This window comes from Alexandromys fortis, unplaced genomic scaffold, assembly GCF_014885135.2.
Source record: "Alexandromys fortis isolate MF-2015 unplaced genomic scaffold, M_Fortis_MF-2015_v1.1 scaffold_72, whole genome shotgun sequence".
Classification (NCBI taxonomy): Eukaryota; Metazoa; Chordata; class Mammalia; order Rodentia; family Cricetidae; genus Alexandromys; species Alexandromys fortis.
In genome coordinates this window covers 8,171,651-8,189,062 of record NW_026067969.1, presented here as the reverse complement: position 1 = coordinate 8,189,062, position 17,412 = coordinate 8,171,651, and the positions used below count along the sequence as shown (strand labels likewise).

Below are 17,412 nucleotides of genomic sequence, written 5' to 3'. Positions count from 1 at the left end.
TTGTCTTTTAAAGAGTTATTTTATGTGCGTGTTTTGTCTGTATATCATGTACATCCTGAAACTAGAGGTACGAACACTTGTGAATCATCTTGTGGGTACTAGGGATTGAACCCAGGTCTTCTGCAAGAACAAGTACTCTTACCATCTCTCCGCCCTCTACCCCCATTTTATTTAGGTTTATTTTTATTTCATGTGTCCTGCATATGAATGTTTTGCCTGTATGTACGTGCGTGTACTGTGTTTGTGTGTGTACTGTATGGGGGGGGCTAGTGCCCACGGACGTCTAAAGAGGACATCTGATCCTCTAGGAAGTGGTGTTTATTGGTGGTTATGAGCTACCAAATGGGTGCTGGAAAACAAACCTGGATTCTCTGGAAGAGCAACAAATGTTCTTAACCACGGAACAAGCTCTCGAGCTCCTGATTTTCCTTTCTGTTTCATTATGTAGCCGTGGCTGGCCTAGAACTCACGTTGTAGACCAGACTGGTCTCGAACTTACAGAGATCCGCCTGCCTCTACAATCAGTACTGGCCCAGTTATAATTTTGTTTAATGACTCTTTCATCCTATCCCTAGAACGATCCTGATACCGAGGACTCCCTCATCCCAAATAGTTTTGGCAATGCCATTTTCCTGTCAGTTCCCTGGCTCAGGGGTCATTCCCACACTTTGCACCAGCGCACACCTTGAGGACCGGCCACACGGTGGCGCTAGGTACATCAGACACCAAATCACGGTCGCTGCAGTCAGGTGACTGCTCTGTCCGCTAGGCTCTGGACTGGTCTTCGTGCCACTGGCACAGGTGCCAGGTCGTCTCACTCCACCTGGACCTGTTGAGCAGTAGTTGGGGTTAATTGCGCCAAAGTGCTCAACCTGGCGCTAGGATAGCCGCGGCTGGGAGATGCGTGTTTAGGAAGCCTGGATGGTAGAGCTGAGAGGATGGGCTTCATCCTTGAGGGACAGGGGTATTTAGGAAGGGAGCAAGTGACAAGAGTAAGCCCATAGGAAAATGCCCGTAAACCCAGCACAGCACATGGGAGGCAGAAGCTGGAAGATCGCTAGCTCCAGGCTAGCTGGGACTGCACAGTAAGATCTTGGGTCAAAATAACATCATTATTTTAAAGTAAAAGAAAACGCACTCTGGTTTGGTCGGGCATACTGGCCCCAGCCTATGAGCTTCTTGCAAGAGAGACAGAGGCGGTATAATCGCGAATCCAAAGCCAGCCTGGACTAGCTAGACCCTGTGGCAAACAAACAAACAAATGCTGCAGCCTGGTGGGAACCCAGGCGCAGGTAACGAAGGAGTCAGGGTTTTGTTGTTATTTGTTTTTGTTTTTGCTTTTTTCCTGCTGGTTTCGCGACCCTGAGGGACTGAAGGAGTCCTCTCCGCTGGTTTCTTGATCTACAAAATAAGTGTCCCCTTCTGTAGGTGTATGTGAAGATGACATTACATAATGCCTAGCACTGACGCCGGCACACGGCGAGCTTAGCTAGTTGCTAAAGTGAAAACACTAAAAATAATGCTGGTGCTGGCGAAGATGGGAAGCCAGCGCCAGCTGAGTGCGCACGCGCATCTTTCAGGCCCGCATCTGCCAAGTGTTTATCAAAGCTCTAAGCACCCTTTGCCCTTTGCCCAATTAACCCCCTTGTAGGAATGTAGCCCAGGAAAATGATCAGAAAAGACTTTAAAACCAACAGGTTTGTCCCTGGAATCGTTATGTATAATAGCAGCCTGGAAAACAACTTCGGAGGGAAAAGCTAAAGAAGCCATAGTGTCTGCCTCTCAAATAAGAAGCACACAGCCATCAGAAATTATTTTCAAATGTTACACATTCACAATATGACATGGTGTGAACTCAGCAGGCTCTCAAAACTCCATATCCATTATGAACTGAGCTTTGTGGGGCAGGGAATAACGGTGTAGTGGGCTAGAGGCGATTTCACTCTCCCCGCCCCCTCTCCCGCCCCAGTTTGCATTGGTTGGTTTGGATGACTTTGATCATGAGAAGAAAGGCTTTCTTTTCTTTTCCTTTCCTTTTTTTTTTCTACTTTAATACGTGTGATCTCAAACCTTGAAGACCATGGGGGGGGCCATGGGTTGGAGGGCTTTGGGTCTACTTTTGGGGGCTAATTATCTTTGCTCAACCTCTGGCAGGCAGAATTTTTCCCCCCAATATATGTGTGTGTGTGTGTGTATACATGTGTACATGTATGTATGTATATGAAAATATGTATTTGGAAAGAAAAGACCTTCCCCGTGGAAGCTGAAAAAAACTGTTGAAATTTCTTTCTTGCCGCTTAACTTTTATTGCTAGTGTGTTGTGTGTATATGTGTGTGTGTATTATATGCAGGGTGTGTGTGCCATAGTGTAAAGTCAGCTTTCTCTCTCCATCTCTACATGGGTTCTGTGGACCCGACTCAGGGCACCCACTGTTCCAGCAAGCGTTATTGCCCAGTGAGGGACCCCGGGCCCTTGCAACTGAGTTTTGAAAAGTCTCTTTATCATGGAATTCCCATACTCAGTGGATCTATGTCAACACCGGCTCCTTCTGGTTATGTCCAATGTACTATAAAATCAGGAAGTAAATACAACTCGCCAATTCTGGATCCTGTATTTTTTTCAAATGGAACACAGAATTTTGTTAAACCTCTCGCTGCCTCTAAAATCCAACCAGAAGTTTGATTGATATTGTATCAAATGTGCTTTACTCAGAGAAAAGCTGTTATTTTTACTCTAAGTTTGAAAAGGTTTTAGATTTATTTTATATGTTTTCCTCGCATGTATGTCTGTGCACCACATGCGTGCCTTGTGCCATCAGAAGCCCTGGAACTGCAGTTATGGACAATTGTGATCTGCCGTGTGGGTGCTGGGGATCGAACCTGGATCCTCTAGCAAGAAGAGGTGCTTAAACTGCTAAGCCATCTCTCCAGACTTATCCTGAGTTCTTCAGGTTAACACTGATGTCAAACCAGGCAGTCTCATGCCTGTAATCCTAGCACTCAGGAGGCAGAAGCCCAAGGATTGGTGTAAATTCAAAGCCTCATTGGTTTATATAGAGCAGTGCCTCTCAATCTTCCTGATGGTGCAACTCTTTAATACAGTTCTTCGTGTGCGGCAACTCCCAACCATAAAATCATTTCTTTGCTACTTCATAAGTGTAATTTTGTTACTGTTATAAATCATAATGTAAATATCTGATATACAAGATATCTGATATGAGCCCCCTGTGAAGGGGTTATTTGACCTGAAAAGCGGTCTCAGCCCACAGGTTGAGAACCACTGAGATAGTGAGCTCTAGGTCAGGCAAGGATACATAAACGGATCTTGTTTATTGTTGTTGTGGTGGTTGATATTGATGATAATGATGATGGACTAAGGACATAATTCAACTAGTAGGATGCTTGTCTAGTATGCCCCAAAGCCCTGGATTCGATTCCAGCACTGCAGAAAACCAGGTACTGTGGCACATGCTTTTAACCCCACCCCAGCACTTGGGAAGTGAAGGGAGACAGATCAGAACTCAGTTATCCTCAGTTAGAGTTTGAGGCCAGCCTGGGCTACAAGAGACCCTTTCTCAATGCTGACGGTGGTGACGCTAGCAATAATGACGACGGTGTCTTGTTGCTGAAGCCTTGCAGTGTCTTAGTCTTGCAGGTTCCCACGCCAGCACCTGTGCAACGTTTATAGTGGCTTCCGTCACTGTTTTCTGTGTGGTCATCGACCCCATATGGCATCTTCATTTGTAACCTGCTACCGCCTCAGCTCACACTATTTCTATCCCCAGTGATGTCATGCGCCTCCAGATGGCAAAAGAAGCTGCTGAATTGTCCCCACATCCTTGAGATCCCGCTCACTCCTGCTCATCACATTTATCTGGTGAAAATCAATGAAATGGATGAATGAATGAACGACTCCAGTACGTGAATTTAAGACCCCCCCGTCCCTGGGGTTGATGGTCCACAGAGCAGCTCTTCCTTGATTGACATGCACACACATCCCCCTACAGGGGAGATCCCAGCCAGGCATCCAACAGGGCAGGCACACTGACACAGACAGCAAGGTGGGCCTGCCACCTTCCAGCCCTGCTCAGGATTCCTGGGAACCGGCCATGCTCAGCAGAAGCTCCACACTGGGAAGGAGGCAGAGTGAGTGTGAGCCCATGTGTTTCTCACGTGGCCTTGCCAATGGTTGCTGCCCACCTGTGCCCCTTCCTATAAATACACACGGTGAGAGAGAGAGAGAGAGAGAGAGAGAGAGAGAGAGAGAGAGAGAGAGAGAGAGAGAGAGAGAGAGAGAGAGAGAGAGAGGACAGAGGTGGGGGCAAACTGGATGTGTACAGCCTTGAGTCCATCCCCACCTTCTGGAGCAAGCATCCTTCTGATTAGGGGCCTTAATTTGGTCATTTCTGCTGGACAGAACTGACTTGTGGGTGACAGCCTCCAGCTTCCACATACCTTGTCATTACCTCTAGCCACACCCTCTTATGCCTTCCTAAGACACAAGGATTCCTTTAGAGGGTGCAGTGTGTGTGTGGGGGGGGGTATTGCTTACAGCTATGCTAATTGCTGTTTCATTGGTTCTCTACTCAAATTTGCTTCATCAATTCTGGGTCCTGAAACTCAGAGATTTTATTATCCATCCCCTTTTACAAAAAGTTAGAGCTGAAGCTCTCAGAGGTGAAGTGGCTGCTCTAAGTCATCAGGCCACAAAGCAGTCTAGAGAGAAGGGACATGAACACCAGATGACTGGCTTCATGAACCAGCAGGGCAGAACCAGTAGTAAGTCAGGCCCTCTCCCAGGCTCGTGGGGAGTGCTCTCCACAGCATGGGACAGGGAAAATGCAGACACCTAGACCAGCAACTCACTCAAACTCCAAGAATGCCTTTGTCCCCAGCCTCCCAGCCTTGATGAGGAGGGCACTCTGCATGCTCAGCCTGGCTCAGGGGCTTCCCCTGCAGTGCCCCTGCCCTGGGTGTCTGTCTTAGGGTTTCTCTTGCTGTGAAGAGACACCATGACCATGACAACTCTTTTATTGGTTTTCTAAGACAGGGTTTCTCTGTGTGACAGTCTTAGTTGTCCTGGAACTCACTTTGTAGATCAAGCTGGCCTTGAACTCACTGAGATCCGCCTGCCTTTGACTCTTGAGTGCTGGGATTAAAGGCTTGTGCCATCACTGCCTGGCACAACCTGGCAACTTTTGTATAAGAAAATATTTAATTGGGGCTGGCTTACAGATTCAGGGTTTTAGTCCATTGCTGTCATGGTGGGAAGCATAGTGGTATACAATCAGACACGGTGCTGGTGAAGGAGCTCAGAGTTCTACATCTGGACCAGAGGCAGCAGGAAGAGAGAGACACTGGGCTGGGCTTGAGTATTTGAAACCCCAAAGCCCACTCCTAGTGACACATTTCCTCCAAGAAGGCCACACCTACTCCGACAAGGACACACCTCCTAATCCCTGTCAAATATCACTACTCCCTAATGACCAAGCGCCCAAATATATGAGCCTATGGGGGCCTTGCATATTCAGAGTACCACAGTGCTCCTGCTCCATGTGCCCAATCTGCTGGGCACGTCTAGTTCTCCCCTGTGAATCCCTGTTGCAATAGGATGAGCCTTGTTATTAACCCCTTCATAGACCTGTGTCTTGCATGAGTTCTGCTACCAAATAGACACTGATCGCTGTGCATTGAAGAAAACACAATGAATGATAGATCCAAATGCCAGGCCCAGAGAAAATTGAATGGCTAAATACAAGGGCTTGCTCTAGGGGCTTTTATCTGAAGATCAAATCAAATCAAATCCAATCAGCTGGTGTGGTTTCCTTCATTGTTATTCCTTTGTGTGTGTGTGGGGGGGTGTCCATGAGTTTGTGTCAAGGTCGGAGGACAACCTGAGGGAGTCAGCTCTCCTTCACCAAACTCAGCTAGGCATGCTTGGTGGAAAGCCCTTCACGTGCTGAGCCATCTCTCTGGCCCTCAACTGATTTTTTTTTTTTTCCAGTATCTGCTGTGCACATGTAACAGGAGGCTGCTGTATGGTTTTATGTGCACTCAAAATACATAGCTCAGTTTTTAAAGTGCTTTGTAAGCCTAAAGATGGAAATTGGAAGCCCACAACACATAAGAGAGTCAGTCATGGAGGTACATGCTTGCAATTCCAGTGCAGAGAAGGACGATGGGGCAAGGTGTCAGTTACTACCTACTTGATGAGTACAGGGGAGATGAGAGATACTGTCTCAAAAAACAAGGTGGATGGCAGATGAGGACACCATTTGAGCTTCTCCTCTAGCCTCTATACACACACACACACACACACACACACACACACACACACGCATTTGCACGCACACACACACACACACACACTTCACAGACTTCCAATGCAGACAATGCTGCAGGCCACACTCCTCTACTGACAGCTTGACTCAGTCATTTCTTATTTATTTATTTATTTATTTTGATTTTTCGAGACAGGGTTTCTCCGTAGCTTTTTGGTTCCTGTCCTGGAACTAGCTCTTGTAGACCAGGCTGGCCTCGAACTCACGGAGATCCGCCTGCCTCTGCCTCCCGAGTGCTGAGATTAAAGGCGTGCGCCACCATCCCCCAGCTAGTCATTTCTTTTTTAATTAATTAACTTATTTATTATATATACAGTGTTCTGCCTGCACACCAGAAGAAGGCATCAGATCTCATTACAGATGGTCGTGAGCCACCATGTGGTTGCTGGGAATTGAACTCAGGACCTCTGGAAGAGCAGCCAGTGCTCTTAACTGCTGAGCCTTCTTTCCAGTCCCCAACTCTGCTTGGCCTTGTGACCTTGGACACATTCCTCAGTAGTATCTCTGCACCTCATTTTCCTCATCTATCGCAGCAAGCTACTAAAAGTTCTGAGATGCTGCCAGGGGAGTCACCGAGCATAGTCACTGGCTGGAAGGAACCACGTATGGAGAGTTTCTATTAATAACTGAGCTCCATGGCAGTCCAACTTCAGGAGCTCAGCAAAGCATCCTCCCTTCCCAAAATTCAGAGCAGAGGGCCAAAACATTTGGTGTTTCTGGGGGCTCTAATTGGATGGATGTATTGTCCCTCAGAGGGCCCTCTCTGCAGCAGCCCTCTTTTGGCCTCTTCAAAACCATAGAGAGAGCACGAGGGCAGAGTGTGTGTCAGGGCGTGCTCACTTTCTGAATTCACACTTTCACGGAACTCCCTTTATGCAGAGCACCACCCTCCACACTCCCACTCCTTTGCACAGCAGCTTCCTGCAGGCCTTGGTCCTCGTTACACTCAAATTGTGACACGGAATGTCCTGGGTGAGGCCTGGAGTTCTGCATTTCTAACCAACTCCCCACCAGGTCCTAGTGGCTCAGGAATCAATTATTGCAGGGCATTTAGCAAGACCCGTTTTGTAAAGATAAAAGATATACCACAGTTGGGTGGTAGTGACTCACACCTTTAATCCCAGCACTTAGGAGGCAGAGGCTGTCGGATCTCTGTGAGTTCAAGGCCAGCCTGGTCCATAGAGTGAGTTCCAGGGCAGCCAAGACTATTACCGAAAGAAGCCCTGTCTCAAAAACAAAACAAAACAAAACAAAAAAAGATACAATGCGGATAAACTCTAGGCTGTGGTGTTGATCCATAGATGGAAAGACAGCCTGAGGCTTTCAAATACTTCTGGAGTGTCTGGTCTTTTCACAGTAAGTTTCGCTTTTGTGTTTAAGAAGAAAGTTATCCTACTTACCCGGCAGGAAAGATGCCAAGATCAAGAAAGAGGTTTTCACAGGTTTTCATCCACTCTGTACTAATCCCATGATTTCCCCAAATATGGGAAACATTAATTGCACAATTTGTGGTAATGAAGACTTCATTCACACTTTCCCCTTAAAAAAAGAAAAGAAAGACTCAGGAAAAAAAAATAACAAAATCCCAGTTGCAATGGTCCAGACAGACATTTTCAGACTGTACTCCAGCCTAAATTGATGGTGCTGGTCATCTTGGCACATATCCCTGCCCTCTCTGGTCCTTAACAGGTTGGCTAAGGACTGTTGCTCTGGATGGAGGATGCTGGGACTGGTGCTTCAGCTACCTGGACTTCTGATGCTGTTGGCATGGTTACTGAGGACCAGTGAGCACCAGGCATTCTGTCACTGTGCCCACTCTCCAGATTATGTAACTAGGACCCAGAAATGTGGAAGGATCCAGATCATATATGTCGGTAAGGCCCAGGGGCTTCTCTGCCTTCCTGGAAATCCCTTCTCGCCTGGCTCATTGTCCACCTTCTTCTAGTCCCTGTTCCGGAGTCACCTGATATCGCAGTCTCTGATCACCCTGCAGACATTAATGACACAATTCCTGCCCCAGCCCGGCTCCCTGCTCCTTGCCATCTGACAGTCACGGTTATTGGCTTAGTTGCCTATAGCCCCTCCTTTTCCCACTCGACTGTAAGTCACATGTAGGTAAGGGCCATTCTTCTCACTGCTATGTCTCTGGGGACTGGCATGGTGCCTCAGGGACCATGATTCAGTGGGGGAAAAATTAATCTCCGCATGTGGAAGCGACCTGCTGACCCTCCCTTTCTTGGCTTCCTTGTGGGAAGTCCTACTTAGGTTCCTCTTAGTGCAAAAGGGGTAGCTGGGCACGTGTCTCAGGCCTCTCTGGGGGAAAGGCACGGGCAGGCAAGTAGAGTTGTAAGAGCCCTTGGCTTGCATCTCGCTACCTGGCAGTCTCCGCACGCTCTGGGCCTGGCTACCACCCTTTTAGAGCCCTAGAGTTTAAGACAAGAGCTTTCATCTCTCCCTGAAGGCCTTCCTCCTACCAGGGAACTTTTTCCTTATCTACCTATGGCTCCTTCTTATCATTTAGGCCCTTTTTCAAAGGTCACTTCTTCAGAAAACCTTTGACTCCTGCCGGCTAACGAGGCGTTCCACTCCCTGTTGGGTTTTTCCACGCCTTCTAGCCCAGACGACTTCCGTTTTTTCCATTCCAGCCTTTGGCTATTTGTGTCCAGTCTGTCCCACCACCTGTAAGATCTGAGCGTGGAGACTACAGCTGTCTTGCTGTTTTGTTGTGTTTAGGAAGGGGCCTGGCTTCGTTGAATTAATGGTCCTTTCTTTCTCCTAGAAACAGAAACACTGAGGCAGGCCCCAAAATAGAAAGGAATATACTGAAGATTATTAATTAGTGTCAGAACCTAGAATAGAAAGCATCCAAGGTTAAATTGACTAGAGCTTATTTTTGCCAGCTGATCACAATCTTGAGGGTGCCAGATCTTCCTCTAAGGTTTCAGTTTCTCTACTGGAAATGAATCCTAGAATGAAGTAATCATAGCCACCATATAATAACTAACTTCTAGAGTTAGCACCTCTCTCGTCGTCAGAAATAATATCTTTGGTGTAGCATCCGTACCCCAGAAACACAGGTAAGTCGCCCCGAAAGCCGCAGAAGGAGAAAACTACAACACCCATAGAGCCCCGCGCGGCGTCTGCGCATGGTGACCAGCCCGCGAGACCCCGTGCGCCATCTAGCGGCGGTCTGGAGAAGCGCTCCGCTCCGATCCCCGTGGGGCGGGGGACCCGCGGCGCACGCAGTCGGGATATTCTGCTGCAGCCGCGAAGCCGGGGGCCAGGAGCCGGAGCAGGAGCGGCAGCCGGGATCGCAGCCCGCCGGGCCCGCTGCAGTCATGGGCAACCGCGGCATGGAAGACCTCATCCCTCTGGTCAATCGGCTACAGGACGCCTTCTCCGCCATCGGCCAGAACGCGGACCTCGACCTGCCGCAGATTGCCGTGGTGGGCGGCCAGAGCGCCGGCAAGAGCTCGGTGCTGGAGAATTTCGTGGGCAGGTAGGAGCGGCGCGGACTCCCGCGCTCCGGTGCCCTGGGTCCCCGCCCCGGGCTCCTACGAGCTGGTAGCTGCTCCCGAGGACTGAGCGCCCCCGCCCCCCACGCGAGCCCTGGGGTCCGCAGCGACCCCGTCAGACCACGGACATCGGTGGAGTTCCCCTCTCACGCCCCCTCCTTCACCCCATCCTCCGCAGGGTGACCCCGGCAAAAGGCTGTCCTTGATCGCCAATACCCGCACCGTGGGGCCCCGCATTACTCAGCGCCTCGCTGGGAGCGGACAGCACCCGGAGGGCAGTGTCCCCCTTCCCATCCTAGGCTCCATGGAGCCGACTCTGCCCCCGTGGGAATTCCTGGTCGTGACAGGGGACAGCCCCCTCCCTCAGTCCCTAGAAAAGGACATAGCCCCGTGGGCATCAGGGACCAGGCGCAGCCTCCCCCTTCGCACACGCACATGCACGCGCGCGCACACACACACACACACACACACACACACACACACACACACACACCTCTGCGGCTCCCGCCGCCATCCGTGCGCAGAGCGGCGGAGGGGGAGGCGCGGGCTGCGGGGCGAGAAAGGGAATGGGGAGGGAGGGGAAGCGGCTTGTGAGCCTTTGCGGAGCAGCCGGCCCCTGGCTTCACCGCCCCCTGGGTGGGGGCGGCCTGTCAGTGTCCTCCTTCCCTGCCCTGGTAGAAGGGTTGTGATGGAGAGAGAAGGCGGCAGAGGGCAGAGATGACTAAGTCCGGGAGGCAGGATGGCGGGAGGTGGAGGGTGAGCCATTGCAGAGCCTAATCCTCCTCAGGCCTCTGATCCCACAAGGCGCTGGGAAAGCCAGGTGGCAGAGTGGGGGTGCAGCCTTAGAAACAAAGGGTCTTGAACTTAGGGGGACAGGCAGGGTAGTGACCCCCCAGACTCCCTTTGAGCAAGGGAAGGCAGAGATGGCATTTCCGGTTCTTAGAAAGAGTAGATCATTCTATGAGCTCAGGAGCCGTGTGGGGAGGGGACTGCCAGACAGAGGGAGGGGACAGGAGCATTGACCTTCACCCCTCACCTGCATGGCTCCCTCTCTCATCTTTCTAGAAAATTTTGCTTTCTTGCAATGACCTTCATCCCTAAGAAGATGATTGGCATGAGGGAGAGGGAAGCAGGGGCTCCTCCTTCCAGAGGAATAGGAGCTCTGTGGGGTGACGTCTGGGTCTAAGTCAGGTTCTGCTAGAAAAGCTTGGATGAGTCACTTGCCTTTACCAAACATCTGTGTGATATGGGCAGACTGGACGACCCCTCACCTGCCCCGGAAGCCCATCGCAAACCCACTCTGGAGGTAGGGGGAGGAGCCGAGTAACGCTATGTATTCGTGGGATGTGGGCATAGCACAGCAGAAGTGGCTGTGTCTGTCTTGTCAGCAGAGAGGAGCAGCTGTCTCTGGATCATGTGACCCCAGAGCTGCAGATACAGGCAGGAAACCATATAGATGAGTCCCTTCAGGACTGTTAAGGGTGGGGGACTATGGAGCTCTTGGAGCCAGTGGGATGCAAGGATGGCCAGCACTTACTGTGCTATACCATGGCCCCATCTCTCACTTCCTGAGCATTTGCTGGACTGCTGTGAGCTCGGCTGTGTTCTGGTCAGGGGTGCAGACTGGGGATCTCCACAGAGCTCCTCCCATGCCTAGAGACAGCTCCAGTGAAGCAAACACCCTATAGATGTCCACCCTATAGATGCCCACCCTATAGATGTCCACCCTATGGATGTCCACCCTATAGATGTCCACCCTATGGATGTTCACCCTATAGATGCCCACCCTATAGATGCCCACCCTATAGATGCCCACCCTATATATGCCCACCCTATAGATGCCCACCCTATAGATGTCCACCCTATAGATGCCCACCCCATAGATGTCCACCCTATAGATGTCCACCCTATGGATGTCTACCCTATAGATGTCCACCCTATAGATGTCCACCCTATAGATGTCCACCCTATAGATGCCCACCCTATGGATGCCCACCCTATGGATGTCCACCCTATAGATGGATCAACTGGACTTAGACTTTACTCAAGGTCACTTATTCGGGAAGGGTAATACCTATCAGACTCCATCTTGACCCTACACTGGCCGTGGGACTCATTGGAATGTAGTCATCTGGTTTCCCTGTCTGTAGGATGGGGTCCCTAGAAACGTACCTTGACCTCCTAAAAGGGTAAAAAGCCATTCACTGAGCCCATTAGAAGAGAGTCATTGAGACCCTCTGAGAATCTTTTAGCCTGGGGACCTATCCATGGTGCTCCTGCCCTCTGGGAGTGCAGAAGGAAGGCCCAGACCATGTCCGAGGCACAGCCCTCTGTTTACCTGCTGAGCTTCAGGGCAAGGCCTGAACTCTGCCCTTTGTACCCCAGTGCCCTTGGCCACTACTCGGCTCGGGCAGGAGGATGGGAAGGAGTGTCTCAATGCAGGTGTCCGGCAGAGGAGGACTGCTCCCAGATCAGAAGAGCCAGTGGGAGGCAGTGTTGACCCCTAAAGCTAGTGAAAAGGCCAGGGCAGCAACATGAGCCACAAAATCGAGGCCAGTCAGCCCTACAAGAGCCCTCCTGGGTTCCCGACCTCTCTACCTAGCTCTGGGTCCCCAGACCCGTGAGCATGGAAACAGCTCTTTCTCCTGGGGCTTCCAGCGCACCAACCCCATGGAGAGGAAGTGGAGAACTCCCTGGAGGGAGCAAGCTAATCCAGGCCAGCCAGGTTCCCAGGCACCCAGAAGCACCCAGTGTCAGCTCTGCCATGGAGGCGACCCAGCAGAGGTCCAGGACCCTGCTAGGACTTGTTTGAGTCTGTGCTGTTTCTTTCGCTTCCTGTTCCAGATGGGGGAGACTGAGGCCAGTTCATTCAGTCCTTAGCAGTCATTCGCGGAGGGTCCACAGTGGTCACGCTAGAGCCAGAGAAACTGAGGCAACTGAAGGATGTGGCCAGTGTCCCTGAGGAAGAAGAGCTGCTTTCCACATGGAGGGGTCAGAAGGTCTTAGAGGAAGGTCGCACCCAGGAGAACCAAGCAGGGCCAAGCTGTGTGAGAAGCTGCTGTTCCCTGGCCTGGCAACAGCAAATGCAAAAGGCCCAGGGCAGGAGAGGATCCGTTTGAAACACCAACAGGCACCACTAGGGCTGGCATTTGCCCAGGCAGGAACGATGCCACGATAGGCGTAGGCATGCTGCATCTGTGAGGCCTTAGGGCGCTGTCAGGAGATTGGTTTATTTTCGTTATCCATGGAGGACTTGAGATGATCCTGACAGATGTGTGCCAGGGAGGAGGCAAGAGGGAGGACTTGGAGGCTCTTACAGGGATGTCAAAGAATGTGGGCTCAGATCTGTCTGGGGCCAGGTCCCACTGGTTGATAGACAGGAGCAGAAGTGGGAGGGGCCGCAAGGGGATTAAGGATATCTTTGACACTAGTACCGTCAGGAGAGTCTGGGAGGACCAACCTCAGGGGTGGCAGTGATAGGTTCAAGGCAGCGAGGATTCAGTCTTGAGCGCTTTGAGCCAGAGATGCTCCAGACATCTCCTGGAGGTGTTGGGGAGCTGGGGAGAGGGTACAAGGGAAATATAAATTTGGAAGCTGTCAGTGCAGACATGGGATTTAAACCCGTGAGAGAGATGAGATCGTGCAGGGATAGCTGTGGAGGAGTGTCTGTGACCCCCATGACTGTCTAGTATTTCCTGAACAGATGCTCCAATGTGGGGCCACCTCCACGTCCCCTCTCCCAGCATTCCTCCGGGGTAGCATGGCAGGTAAGCACTTACTCTTTGCCCCGAGCCCGAGGGTGGGGAGGACAGTGATAAAGTGGCAACCACAACAGCCCCAGGCATCTTGCTCTATCCCTGGCCATCTACTATCTTCACATCTGTGAAATGGGGACAGGAACATACAGCATGACCCCGTGAGATTTGTGGAGGGCTGAGAGGACGCAGGTGCAGCAGGGGTGTGTCTTCCCCATGCAGGTGGGACGGGGTGGTAAGTGAGCTCCTGTCCAGAGCCCACAGAGAGCCAGAAGGAGACGCAGGTGGCTGCTCCCCTCTCTGCCCTTCTCTGCGCTGGACTTCACTCTCCCATAGGAGACTGTCTGCCTCTCAGTGTTCAGCTCAGTTTCCCCCGAGCCAGTTTCCTAGTGAGCCCGTTTCTCAGAGTTGGAGACTGACATTGAAGAAAGAGAGGGGACATAACAGCCACCCGAGGCAAGGGGTCCCTGGCCTGGGGTGGGCAGAGAGAACAGACAAGGCCTGGGCTCACCCAGTGTGAAACTAAATAGCCTGAAAAGTCGGAGGAAGAATAAGCTATTCTAGGTGTGGGGAGGACCTTCCTGAAGGGGGCAGTCATCAAGTCCCCCGCCCCACCCCATGGTCTCCCCAGAGCACATCCCTGGCACACACAAAGCACTCTGAGCCACACTGGAGCTCACAGCTGGGGCTGGTCTCAGCCAGAGGACACCTTCCCCCATCCTTGCCATCCCAGTGGCCCAGAGGAACTAAGGATGAAAGGTGACCCTGGCAGAAGGCATTTGATCCCGGCGCCCAGAGAGCAGTTTTTCCCGGGCTTGATTGGGGTCAGAAGGTGGGAACCCTGGCTGGTCAGGTAGTGAGCGTCCAGGTAGGACACTGGTGCGGGAAGCCAGGTGTGGGCACGGTGCTGTCAGGCGTGGGCGGGAGCAGAACCAGGGCCCACGTGCCATGTGTCTGGGATTGCTATTCTAAATCAGGGCGAGGCTGCGGAAGGCAGTACATTCTGCCCTTGGCAAACCTAGCCGGCATGGAGACAGGTGGCCTTTCTCTCAGGCTGCCCATCCCTTTCCATCCCATCTTGCACCACAAAGCCCCCCTCCCCCCCAGCAACTGTCACACGTAAACACCCTAACTGTCATATTATCTATGGCTCCAAAAAGGACTGCTCTCTTGGCAACCCCTAAAATGAGGGCTATTTCCCCCAGGACCCTGGAGACCTTCATCCATAGGCACAATGACGCCTGGGGTCGGAGCTCCTGTTTCCCACACCTAAGGACAACACTGCTTATTGTCCTTGTGAAACCAATGACCAGTGGCAGGAGAAGTGGACTGTCATCCCAGGCTTTCAGAATGGCTCAGAGAAGGTGGAGATCTTGCCTGAAGTCACACAGCAATTGACTCAAAGACAGAGAGGAACCGACAGGTCTCCTGCTTCTAGGCCAGGCCAGACATTCCCATGTGCCTGCCCACACTTCACACCCCGCCCGTTTGCACAGCCCTGTCTCTATCCTTCTCCCTCTGGGTATCTCTGTGATTCTGATGCCTTCTCAGACAGAAGTCTGAGGACCAAGGAAGGTTTGTAGAAGAGCATTCGAGGGACTTGGAATTCCTACAGGCAACAAGGAATGGCCAGTTAGGCTTAGACGGTGCTTGAGGCTGATCCCTTCGTGGTAGATGCCCAGTACCCTGGACAGAGGCCCCAGGACCAACCTCTGCAGTCAACACATCTAGAGTTCATCCCTAAGCCCCACAAAGCCAGACGTCAGAGCAGTGACCTCTTGTTGCACTTGGCCACCAGCAGGGAGCTCTATAACGCTCTCCTCCTCCTGACCTCTAGCTGACGTCTTCTTTGGACCCTGTCCCCTCAAAACTGAGCCCCAGACCCCAGCTGAGCCCTGGTGGCCTCATCACCTTCAGCCAGTCCCCACGGTCCCCTGCCTAGTTGGCAACTCATGGAGGAAATGGTTGAGGTCTCTAACATGGCTTGTCTTCCCTGCTCTTCTGCCTCCGTCTCCCTCACTGGCCCCGACCTCCAGGTCTCACCAGTCAGCCCCCTCTCTGGATGCCTTCCCTGGTGCCCTAGCTCCTGTGCTGGCCCTGCTCCTTGTTTGGGGTGGGACTCTGACTCCCTTCAAAGCAGTGAAGAAAGAGGGTGAACGCTCCTGGCAGACAGCGGTTACAGCATCTATCTAGAGCTTGGCTATTCTATCACCTGGGCTCCCGTGCACTGGTCTTGGCAGAGCCAGGAGGCCAGCGCCCAGAACGTGGGAGGGAAGCCTCCCTGGGTTTCTGCAGGGCATACAGCGAGACGAAGGCCAGCTTTTGAGCGCCTCCAGTGGGTACCCTGGGTTAGGTCTTCCACAGCCAGGCTCTCAGGGCATCATCTCAAGAGCCAGGAACAGAACTACACTGAGTCCCATTTCACCAATGGGGAAACGGAGGCTCTGAGTAGGACACACTTCCGGGGGAGGGGGGTGAAGCTGGAGCTTTCTCCCCATGCTGCTGTGACAGGAAATACCAACTCAAAGGTATCCGTACCAGGTGTCTTGTAGGATCCTGAGTGGTAGTCCAGCTGAGGGTCATGTGACTTTTACCCTCTGAGCCTCAATTTCCCTTCCCCCATGAGATAGGGAAACTGATCACAGCCACCTCAGTCAGCCATAAGAGCACCTGGTCCAGATGACGGAGCCCTGACTAGCCTTCCTGCTGTGTGATGTGTGCACTATAAACCCCACCCATTTTAAGTGCACAATTTAGTGATTTTTAGTGTATTTACAGAGTTCTGCAGCCATCATCATAAACTAATTTTAGAACATTCCTATCACCCCAGAATGAAATCTCAGAATGCTGCAGATTTCCAAGGCTCCAGCAGAGTCTGGCCAACATCCGCAGCCCCTGGTGCTAGCAATGCTTACAGTGGCCGTTCCCAGGGGCAGGGACAGCAGTCACTGGTGTTAGCAATGCTTACAGTGGCCGTCCCCAGGGGCTGGGACAACAGTTACATTTTACTTTGTAAAATAGTTTGTATATCGCTTGAAGTTTTCAAGTGGAAATTTCTTTCTTTCTTTCTCCCTTCCTTCCTTCTCTTTCTTTTTTTCTTCCTTTTAGACAGGGACAGAACTCTTTGCAAAGCCCTGGTTATCCTAGAATTCATAATGTAGACCAGGCTGACCTTAAATACACAGAGATTCAGCTGCCTCTGCCTCCCAAAGTGCTGGAATTGAAGGCGTGTGTCACCAAGTCTCACTAAAATCTAATTTTTTTTATTCATGTACATTCATGTTTTGCCTGCATGAAGGTGTTGGGTACCCTGGAACTGGAGTTACAGAAAGTTGTGAGCTGCCATGTGAGTGCTGGGAACTGTACCCAGGTCCTCTGGAAAACCAGCCAGAGCACTTAACCACTGAGCCATTTCTCCAGTCCAAAATTTTAATTTTTTAAATTAGGTGAAAAAAAGAAAACTATTTCCATTTTGAAAACATAACTTCCATTGGGGTGGTGGTGGCACACACCTTTAATCCCAGCACTTGGGAGACAGAGGCAGGTGGACCTCTGAGTTCGAGGCCAGCCTGGTCTACAAAGTGAGTTCCAGGACAGCCAGAGCTACACAAAGAGAAATCCTGTCTTGAAAAGCCAAGACAACAACAAGAAAAACATAGCATCCTAGTGTTAAAAATCAACGCAAGATGGAAGGAATGGAAGGAGGGAGGGAGCGAGGAAAAAGAGAGGGAGGGAGGAAAGGAGGAAGCATGGATGGAAAGACAAAGGGAAGGAACGGAGGGGATCTGGGAAGGACAGACA

General features: G+C 51.4%; 1 protein-coding gene and 1 long non-coding RNA gene across 4 annotated transcripts in view; one reads left to right on the top strand and one right to left on the bottom strand.

Moving 5' to 3' along the window:
* Positions 1-3,352: 3,352 nt before the first annotated feature.
* On the bottom strand, positions 3,353-10,416 carry LOC126509471 (uncharacterized). Its single transcript, XR_007594153.1, has 3 exons — positions 10,350-10,416; positions 7,742-7,880; positions 3,353-3,874 (listed from the first exon to the last, which is right to left on the bottom strand). It is a non-coding gene; the product is annotated as an uncharacterized lncRNA (long non-coding RNA).
* Dnm1 (dynamin 1) overlaps positions 9,531-17,412 on the top strand; it is a 46,335-nt gene continuing 38,453 nt past the window's right edge. For all 3 annotated transcript variants that reach the window (XM_050155418.1, XM_050155416.1, XM_050155417.1), the window contains exon 1: positions 9,531-9,840. In XM_050155418.1, coding sequence (XP_050011375.1) covers positions 9,680-9,840 — 161 coding nt within the window. In that variant the 5' untranslated portion in view covers positions 9,531-9,679. The remainder of the gene's footprint in view (positions 9,841-17,412) is intronic.